Below are 10461 nucleotides of genomic sequence, written 5' to 3' on the forward strand. Positions count from 1 at the left end.
GTTGGTCTAGATGACTCTTCAGGCCCTTCCGGTTCTCAGATTCTGTGATGCTATGGCTCTTCAAAGGGGCAGTGGGGAGAAGGGGGAGAGCCCTGGATCTGGAGGTCGCCAGCCCATGGAGAGGAGGGGCGGTGGAATATCTCTTTGTTACGAATGGGGGGGGCATTGTATTTCGTAAGTTACTATTCCAAGCCTCAAACGCGCATAACAACTCCAGTCTACTTTGCAGGGCTGTTGTAACGGGGACACCCTACGCCACGTTGGGAAATGGGTGGGGAAATGACCGGATCCCCATCTCCCCCCTCCCGGCAAGGGATTAAAAGAGATGAAGGGGGAATGTAACCTTCGTGAACCAGAGGACTTTTTCGGAGGTTGGGGGGGGGGTCCTCATTCTCTGCCGCCTCCGGGGATCGAACCTGGGAGATTATCAGGAAAGAAACAGGATATTCAGAGCTTGTTTGGAAGGAGGAGAATTTGTGTCTTCTGGGAGGGAGGCGTCACTCATCCCCCCCCCAAGGGTCAGTGAGCTCCGCTTCCTAGAGAGGCTGGGAGGGGGAGGGGCGCCATTCACATTCCCGGAAGAGGAGCAGGTCTGCAGAGGAGGAAGAAAAAGAGGTGCAAAATATATTTATATATTGTTGGGGGCGGGGAGAAGGATGCGCTTTTTCTCCCCCTGAATCGGCAAACAGGGCAGCTGGGAAGGGAGGGCAGGATTGAGGGCGATGGGGAGGGATAAAAGGAAAGTATGCGAGTACTCCCCCTCCCCCTCCCTTCTGTGGAAGGGCTGAGACTTGAACCGAGGCCTCAATTCCGCGCCCCTCTGCGAATTCCGGGTTCCCCCTGGCAGAAATCCCTGGGGCGCTTTTGACCCCCACTGGGTGACAAGACGCGGCTTGGTGGGTCCCTTTTGTCTAGAGATGGGGAGTCCATGGAAGGGTTAAAGGAGGCGAGAGAGGCCTGGATAGAGACCCCCCCGTCTCCCTCCTCTCCCCCCTCCCTGCTCTTCTTGCGAGGCCCCTCCGGATGGAGAGGTGGCGGCGCTTGGGAGAGATTTGGCAGGCAGGGCGAAGGGTTAGCTGACATGGGGTGGCCTCTGGGCGAAGGAGAGACTCGGGGGTGGAGGGCTGAGGGAGGAAAGGAAGCATCCCTGGGGGAGGAATCGAAGCCATCTTGGAGAAAGAGAGAGAGACTTGGGGGCTGCCTGCCTTGACTTCGCCCTCCTGCCCAGGAATCTGCCATGACTTCAAGTCGACCAGGGAGAGATCCCTGAACAGGAGGCCTGATCCACCCACCCTCTCCTCCCTTGAAGCTCAGTCCTTGCCCTGCCATAAGTCCCAGATCAGCTGCTGCATGGGGCGCTGGGGGCTGTTATAGCGAGTCAAACCATTGGGGGGGGGAGAGGAAAGGGAGGAAGCCCACTTTATTATTTCCGCCCTTTGAGGCTTTTGTCTTAGGAACTACAGTCTCGCCCACATTCCTGTGTTTCACTGGAGAAGCACCTAAAGGGTTCCTACCCAGAGATTGTTGTTGTTGTTTAGTCGTTTAGTCGTGTCCGACTCTTCGTGACCCCATGGACCAGAGCACGCCAGGCACTCCTGTCTTCCACTGCCTCCCGCAGTTTGGTCAAACTCATGTTCATAGCTTCGAGAACACTGTCCAACCATCTTGTCCTCTGTCGTCCCCTTCTCCTTGTGCCCTCAATCTTTCCCAACATCAGGGTCTTTTCCAGGGAGTCTTCTCATGAGGTGGCCAAAGTAGTGGAGCCTCAGCTTCAGGATCTGTCCTTCCAGTGAGCACTCAGGGCTGATTTCATTCAGAATGGAGAGGTTTGATCTTCTTGCAGTCCATGGGACTCTCAAGAGTCTCCTCCAGCACCAGAATTCAAAAGCATCAATTCTTTGGTGATCAGAGATACCTGTACCCAACTCCTCCCCATTCCACCAGCTTTCCATTATTCTCACTATTATCATTATGTTCCTGATAAGGGTGACACTTCAAGGTCTTCTTTGTTATGTTTCCTGTATTTTGGGGGCAGAGAGAAGGCTGTTCTCAGGACCTGCTCCACCGTGAGGGAGACTGAGGCAGCCCCCTCAGGCAGCAGATGCAGAGAGCGGCAAGGAGGGGACTGAGCTTGCCCCAGAGTCTTGCCCCTGGAAGAAGGCAGGTCTGTGATGAAGTCCATGGACACTACTTCCCATGGCCTGTGCGGTGTGGCTAATGGCTCCAGCAACCCTGCTGGTGCTGCTCTGACCACCTTTGCTCGCTGGCAGGTGTTACAGCCCCTTACATAGTCCCGAACATCCTCCCGCACCCCTGGCCACCAGAAGTGTCTCATGACTAGGTGAGTGGTTTTGTCCCTTCCAAAATGACCCGCCGTTGGGTTGTCGTGCATCTGCTTGAGGACCTTACCTCTGAGCTGGTTGGTGGGCAGGTACAGCGCTCCCCTGTAAAAAAGCAGTCCCCTCCTTTCCTCAAAGTCTGTTGCCTGCTCCCTCCCCCCTCGCAGCTCTCTGAAGATGCGGGTGGCGAACTCATCTGCTGCCGTCAGTGCTGCGAGTTCTGCCTCGCTCACCACTGCTGCTCCGCAGGACCATGCCGATGGGGGAAACACGTGTCGGGGTGCTAGTGGTAACTCCTCCTCCATGTACTCTGGTTTGCGGGAGAGGGCATCCGCCCTGACATTCTGCTCCCCCGGTATGTAGTGGATGGAGAAGTTGAAGTGCGAGAAGAACTCTGCCCACCGTATCTGCCGCTGGTTGAGCACCCTGACCGTTCTCCAGAACTCCAGGTTCTTGTGGTCCGTGCACACCTGAATGGGGTGCTTGGCGCCCACCAGGAAGTGTCTCCCGTGTTTGAACGCAGGCTGGATCGCCAAAAGTTCCTTATCAAACACCGTGTAGTTGCGCTCTGGCTGTGTCAGCTTTCTGGAGAAAAAGGCACAGGGTCTCCACTCTCTGTTGGCATCCAATTGCAGTAAGATCGCGCCCACCGCTCGGGCCGAAGCGTCTGTCTCGACTCGTAGGGGCGCGTGCTGTACCACGTGGAACAGGTTCTTGTCTGGGGCGAACACCCTCTTGAGGTCCTCGAACGCTGCTTGCGCCTCCGGTGTCCACCTGAACTTCTGCTTGCCTCTCAGGCAGTCCGTGATGGGAGCCGTAACGCGCGAGAAGTTCTTGATGAACTTCCTGTAGAAGTTGGCGAAGCCTAGTAGGCGTTGGGCATCTTTGCGCGTCCTGGGGCTGTGCCAGTCCAGGATGGCCTGCACCTTGTCCTTGTCCATGGCTAGCCCCTTGTCTGACAGCTTGTAGCCCAGGAAGTCCACCTCCTTGGTGTGAAACTTGCACTTCTCCAGCTTCACATACAGGTGGTGCTCCTTCAGGCGCTGCAACACCTCCCTGACATCCTTCACGTGCTGTACTGGGTCATTGGAGTAAATAAGGATGTCATCTAGGAAGACCAAGCAGTTCTTGAAGAGGAGGGACCCCAGGACGTGGTGCATGAAGGCCTGGAAGCATGCTGAGCCCCCTTGCAAACCGAAGGGCATCACCAGATATTCAAAAGAGCCCAGCAGTGTGAACATCATGGTCTTCCACTCATCGCCTTCCCGGATCCTGATCAAGTTGTACGCCCCCCTCAGGTCAAGCTTGGTGAAGATCTTGCCCCTGCGTGCCGCTGTCAGCAAATCGTCCACTCTGGGCATTGGGAAAGCCACCGGTTCCGTCATGCTGTTGAGCCTTCTGAAATCAACCACCAGACGGCGCTGTTGCGTGTCTTTCTTGTCCACCCAGAAGACCGGGCTGCCCCCTGCTGCCTTGCTTTCTCTGATGAACCCCCTCTTGAGGTTCTTGTCGATGAAAGCGCGCAGATCCTCCAGTTCCTGATCTGACATGGAGTACAGCTTGGCTGGGGGTAGCGTGGCTCCTGGCACCAGGTTGATCTGGCAGTCAAAGGACCTGTGGGGAGGTAGGTGGTCGGATTCCGCTTCGCTGAAGACCTCCTGCAGGTCCCAGTACGGTTTGGGTATTGCCTCACCCCCCTTGACATGCATGGTGGCCACCGTGGCTATCGGAGGCCCCTCCCCTGGTTGGTGCTGCATGCAATGTTCCAGACAAAAGTCCGATCCAAACGTGATGCATCTCTGGTGCCAACTGATGGAGGGGTCATGGCGCGCCAGCCAGCTCATGCCCAAGACGATGGGGGGGGTCTGAGATGGTGGTGACGTTGAATGCCAGTGTCTCTGAGTGTCGTCCCACTGTCATTCTCATGGGGGGGTCTGGTGGGTGATGGCCCCTCCCAGCAACTCCCTGCCGTCAATGGTGGAGACGTGCAGGGGAAAATCCAGCTGCAGAAGTTGGATCTGGTGCGCTTCTGCAAAGTTCCTCAAAAAGAAGTTCGCCGAAGCCCCCGAGTCGATTAAAGCTAAGACCGTCAGGGGATACCCATTAGGGAGCGTTAGCGTCACTTCTAGAACCACCCCTGCTCTGGGGGGTGGGGGTGGGCTGGTGCTGCTCCTCGCTGTGCGGGTGGGTGGGTTGGGGCTGTTGTCTGCTGATTGCGCCTGGCTGCTGCCCCTTGTCTCCTGCAGCCAGGCTGCCTCGTTTCCCTGCTGTGGTGCTGCGTCAGTGGGGGAGGGCACAACCGTTCCCGCCTTTCCTTGCCACTCCCTGCGATGTGGGCAGTCTCTGACGAGATGCTGAGGGGAGTTGCAGAGAAAGCAGTTTCTGCCCCTTCCCTCCTTGCGTCTTGGCGCCGCTGGGGTTTGAAAAGCCCCCCCCCGCGCACGCTATCAATTTGCATGGGTTCCTGGTCTGGGCTGGCCCCAGGCGTGGCCTGGGAGGGCTGTTGGGGGAGTGGCTTCTCCTGTGACCGTGGGAACCAAGCCCGCTTTGCGCGCGTTGTCTGCTTGTCGTTCCACCGGGATTCCTGTCTCACCCCCACCGCCAGAGCCGCTTTGCTAAGCTCATCCATATTATTGGGCTTTGGACCTCTCAAGAGCTCATCCTTGACATCCTCATGCAACCCCAAATAGAACGCAGCTTCCATCGGAGGCGTGTGAAGATCCCACCCCAGTCTGTGCACCAGCATGGTGAATTTAGACCAATATTCGCGAACTGTCATTTTTCCCTGGCGCAAATTATGCAGTTCCTCTTTGGTATGGTCCAGATGGCTATCACTCGAATACATTACTTTTAAAGCTTCTAGAAACAGTTTGACATTCTTCATGCACGGATTTTTTGCCGCTATTAACGGTCTAAGCCACTCCCTGGCTGCCCCGGTAAGGTGTTCCACTATAAACACTACTCTGTGCGCATCATCAGGGAACTCATCATGGTGCAGTTCGAGGGCATACAAGATCTCAGTCTCAAAGCCATGATACTCCCTCGGATCTCCGTTGAACTTGCTTACTAGGGTCCCCGCTCTCCTTCCTGGCAGCACTTGGAGTTGGGGCCCCCCTCCTCCCTTGTTTTTCTCTGCATCCAACTTGTTCTGGAGGTCTACCGCTACCGCCCGTAACTGCTGCTCTTTCTCCTGTAGCGCTCTCACCTGTTCAGCAAGGTTCTGCCTGTCCTCCTTGACCTTCTCCGTTTCTTCTTTAGCCATCTTTAATTCTCCCTGTGCCTGCAACGCCAGTTGCTGCAGGTCCTGCTGGGCTTTCTCCGCGATCTGCCGCCATTTCTCCGCTTCTGGCGCGCTCATCCCGGCAACTCCAAAGTAGCCCAAAAAAAGATTCGGAGGTTGCTGTCACAGTGGCCTGGGTGGGCTACTTCAGAGTAACGACTCCACACGGCTCTGCATTTTATCTTTTTATTGGTGCTGCGTATTTACAGTGCTAAAGGCAGTACTATTTACAGAGACACATCTTATCCGCTTGAGTCAGAACCTCCGAATGGCGTTTGGCGCGTTTTTCTCCAACATAACAACTTGGGGAGACCCAGCCTCTTCCCCCTACGTTTTCTGCGCAATTCCGGAGTTGGGGGGATAGGTCTGCCCCCCTTGCTTCCCCCTTCCTGTCCCACCTGGGACGATGGCTCCGCTACCTTGCCTGAGCCTCGGACACCACTTCCTGCTTCCCCACTTGAGTCGGAACTCTCCCTGCTTTCCCCGGCGCTCGGGGATGGGCTGGAACTCAGGAGGGGAGGGACTTCGCGATATCCCCTGTCCCTCACAGGTGGGTTCCTGTGTTCCCCCCTCAAGAGCCTGCATTATTATTATTGCAATTGTTGTTATTTATTTATTCAACCTATTAGTTGTTGTTCTTGTTCCTGTTGTTGTTATGTTCCACGGTGATACTCTAAGGTCATTATCATTATCATTATGTTCCTGATAAGGGTGACACTTCAAGGTCTTCTTTGTTATGTTTCCTGTATTTTGGGGGCAGAGAGAAGGCTGTTTTCAGGGCCTGCTCCACCGTGAGGGAGACTGAGGCAGCCCCCTCAGGCAGCAGATGCAGAGAGCGGCAAGGAGGGGACTGAGCTGAGTGCCATTTGGCCTGCCCTGATTTCACCCTCTATCCTCTCATCCAGTGGAAGGTGCTGTCTCATTGCCAGTGTCCTAGACAAAATCCAGCAGCCTCGGGAAGTCAGTGGTGCAGGATGATTTAGGAATGTGTGCAGTTGGACTGTATCAGGAAGATACTGGAGATCATGGAAGAAGGAGGAAGTGAAATACAGATATTCAGCATTTTCAGAAGAGGGGGAAGAAGGGGAAAGTGCATCGCACTAGATAAGACTCCCATCATCCCTGGCCATATGCCCTCTTTCTTTGGGATGATAGCACTTTGTGCCCAACCACATCTGGAGGGCCAGAGATGTCTCACCTCAGCATACAAGGTTTCCCCTACGGCAGTGATGTCCAAACTTTTTTTCAAAGAGGGCCAGATTTGATGAAGTGAAGGGCCCTGAGGGCCGATCAAAGGGCCAACCAAAGTTGTTGACCTTTTTTTAGACTTTTACCACAGGAAATAAGCTGCCACAGGGGCCGAATTAGGCCCCCGAAGTTGGAACTGGATCTTAAGGGATCTTATAAATCCAAGGTGTCCACACTCAGCAGCGTAGAAACCCCTGCCGGCACCTGGGGAAGAGCTTTTTAAAGGAAAGTATTCATCCCCAAAGTTGCTTGCTTAAGAAGGTACAGTGGGTTCCGCCAACCTGCAGCACCAGAGCTGCCCCTCCCCCCGCCCTGCCTTGTTCTGCTGCTGCCCACACTAAAGGTGTATCTGGATGAAATCCCAAAAGATTTCTGGCTCCTATTCAAAAGAGGTCCAGTTGATACTCCAGAAGAACGTTTGGCTAAGATTATGAATCACAATTGTAGATGAGAAATACTTCCTTTCTCCAGAGTCATCGTCTTTCTTTTCTTTCCCACAATCGGTGTTATTCACCTTTAATTTTCACCTTTTCCAGTGTCGTGCATGTTTTTATCTTGTGATATTCAGATGAAGAGAGGTATACAAATTTAATAAATAATTCCCAGTAGGAGCAGAGATAGTATATCCAGAAGCCCTTGGCCACCCACTGCAAAGGAGGAAGCAGCTGGAGCCTGAATCCTGGGAAGGCCAAATTAAAACATGCAACCCAATTATTATTTGCTATAATTATATGCCACCTGATCTCGCACCCGCCTCCTGACACTGGACTATCTTACTGGAGATTCCCTAGTCCAGTGTCAGGAGGCAGGTGCAACTGGGAACATATGAGGACAGGAGAAAATGTACAAGATGTCAAAATAAGAGCAGGTCCTAATGGATGTGTGTAATATTCCTTTGTTCTCTTCCTAGATTTCCTCCCCGTCGAAAGAAGAAAATGGAATAATGGAGAAACTATTTAAATTCATGGAGTTTGGAAAGAGAGAGGAGAAGCAATTTGAAAGTATGGAGTATGGGAAGAGCTTTACTGAAAGTGGAGCACTAAGGAAACACCAACAGACTGACACTGGGGAGAAACCATTTAAATGCATGGAGTGTGGAAAGAGCTTTGGTTGGAGTTCAAACCTTCGTATACACAAACACACTCACACAGGGGAGAAACCATATAAATGTATGGCGTGTGGAAAAAGCTTCAGTCAGATTGGACACCTTAAAAACCATCAACGGACCCACACAGGGGAAAAACCATATCAATGTATGGAGTGTGGAAAGAGCTTCACTGATAGTGGAACATTTGGAAAACATCAACGGACCCACACAGGCGAGAAACCTTTCGAATGCATGGAGTGTGGAAAGAGTTTCAGTCAGCGTGGAAACCTTAGAAGCCATCAACGGTTTCACACAGGGGAGAAACCATTTAAATGTATTGAGTGTGGAAAGAGCTTCAGTCAGAGTGGAAAGCTGAAGTTACATCATCGAACTCACACAGGAGAGAAACCATTTAAATGTATGCTGTGTGGTAAGAGCTTCACTGATAACCGAGGACTTAGAATCCATCATCGATCACACACAAGGGAAACACCATATAAATGTATGGATTGTGGAAAGAACTTCACTTATAGTGGAACACTAAGAAAACATCAACGGACTCACACAGGGGAGAAACCATTTAAATGCATGGAATGTGGAAAGAGCTTTATTAATGGTAGAGCACTTACTATCCATCATCAGACTCACACAGGGGAAAAACCATTTGAATGTATGGAGTGTGGAAAGAGCTTCAGTGACAGTGGAACACTTCGAAAACATCAACAGACTCACACTGGGGAGAAACCATTTAATTGCCTGGAGTGTGGTAAGAGCTTCACTGATCGTAGAACACTTAGAATCCACCATCGAAATCACACAGGGGAAAAACCATATAAATGTATGGAATGTGGAAAGAGCTTTACTTATCGTGGAGCAGTGAGAAGACATCAACGGACTCACACAGGGGAGAAACCATTTAAATGCATGGAATGTGGAAAGAGCTTTAGTGATAGTAGAGCAGTGAGAATCCATCATCGAACACACACAGGGGAAAAACCATTTGAATGTATTGAGTGTGGAAAGCGCTTCACTTGTACTGGAACACTTAGAAATCATCAACGGACTCACACTGGGGAAAAACCATTTAAATGCATGGAATGTGGAAAGTGCTTCAGTCACAGTGGACTCCTGAATTCACATAATCAAACTCACACGGGGGAGAAACCATTCAAATGCACGGAGTGCGGAAAGAGCTTCAGTCGCAGTGGAGACCTTAGAAAACATCAATGGACTCACACAGGGGAGAAACCATTTAAATGTAAGGAGTGTGGAAAGGGCTTCACTATTATTGGAGACCTTAGAAGACATCAACGGACTCACACAGGGGAGAAACCATTTAAATGCATGGAGTGTGGAAAGAGATTCAGTCAGAGTGGACACCTTAGAAGACATCAACGGAGTCACACGGGATTAACCATTTAAATTTATGCAGTGTTGAAAGAGTTTCTTTCAGAGTGGAGCCCTAAATTCACACACAGGACACTTAGAAGACATCAACAGACTCACTCGGGGACAAGCAAATAAATGCATGGCGTGTGGAAAGAGCAATAATAATAATAATAATAATAATAATAATAATAATAATAATAATAATTTATTATTTATACCCCGCCCATCTGGCTGGGTTCCCCCAGCCACAATAGAAGTGGAAACCTTAGCAAATACCAGCGAACTCAAAAAGGGAAACCACTTACTTATATGGAACGTACTTATATGGAACTTCAGCCCTGATGTTCTTACAAAACATCAATGGACTCGCAAGGAGGAAAAGCTTTAAGAGTTGAAACCCTACAATCCACAATCCACAAACTGAAAAATCATAAACAGTTTGAATGGAATGAGTGCGGGAAGTGCTTCCAGTGCTTTACAGATACCGTATATATAATTTTATTTATATGCTAGCTGGCCCAGCCACGCGTTGCTGTGGGTCATTCCTGTGATTCCCCCCCACCCTGTCCCAATCCATGACGTATCCCGCCCCTCCTCCCTCCAACCCCCTGGCTCATCCCTGTGTTTTGGTAGGATACCCTTCCCTCTGTTTTCCCCGGGGAGTGTTGTCCCCTCCCCCCTGTATCTCCATACATTGGCCCCTGCGCACGCATCGTGAACATTTTTATATATTTAGATTTAAAATTTTTGAAATAAGAACATGAGAAACAGAAGTTATTATTGTTTAATTTTATTTTTTGGGTTGTCATTTATTTTGGTGGGTATTGTATGATTTGGGCGTTGTTGTGTGTTTTGGGGGCTTTTGTGGGTTTTTTAAAAATTTTATTTGGATTTTCTAATTTTGGAGTAGGTGACCTAGAGAACTACTTTAATAATCCCGACCGGGGGGTGGGGTGGAATCAAATAGTGAAGACTCACAGCCCCATAGCAACAGAAGGTGAGTTCTGAAGTGCCCGAGCTGTTCAGTTCCATTAAAAATCCATTATCCCCCCCCGGGGCCTAGTGGGGGCCTGGCGGCCTGGTAGGGGCCTACATAAAACAAAGGCCGTGCTGCAGTC

General features: G+C 51.2%; 1 protein-coding gene across 1 annotated transcript; it reads left to right on the forward strand.

Annotated features, from left to right (window-relative positions):
- Window positions 1-523: 523 nt before the first annotated feature.
- On the forward strand, window positions 524-10116 carry LOC118080150 (uncharacterized). Its single transcript, XM_035105080.3, has 2 exons — window positions 524-615; window positions 7778-10116. The coding sequence occupies exon 2, from the start codon at window positions 7811-7813 to the stop codon at window positions 9374-9376; it is 1566 nt and encodes a 521-aa protein (XP_034960971.2). The 5' UTR covers window positions 524-615; window positions 7778-7810; the 3' UTR covers window positions 9377-10116.
- The last annotated feature ends 345 nt before the right edge of the window (window positions 10117-10461 follow it).

The sequence above is a fragment of the Zootoca vivipara genome, chromosome 2, assembly GCF_965207765.1.
Source record: "Zootoca vivipara chromosome 2, rZooViv2.hap1.1, whole genome shotgun sequence".
NCBI classification, from domain to species: Eukaryota; Metazoa; Chordata; class Lepidosauria; order Squamata; family Lacertidae; genus Zootoca; species Zootoca vivipara.

Bases quoted from the DNA above. Each gene is read 5' to 3' on its own strand.
- LOC118080150 (XM_035105080.3), top strand. From the start codon at position 7,811: ATGGAGAAACTATTTAAATTCATGGAGTTTGGAAAGAGAGAGGAGAAG.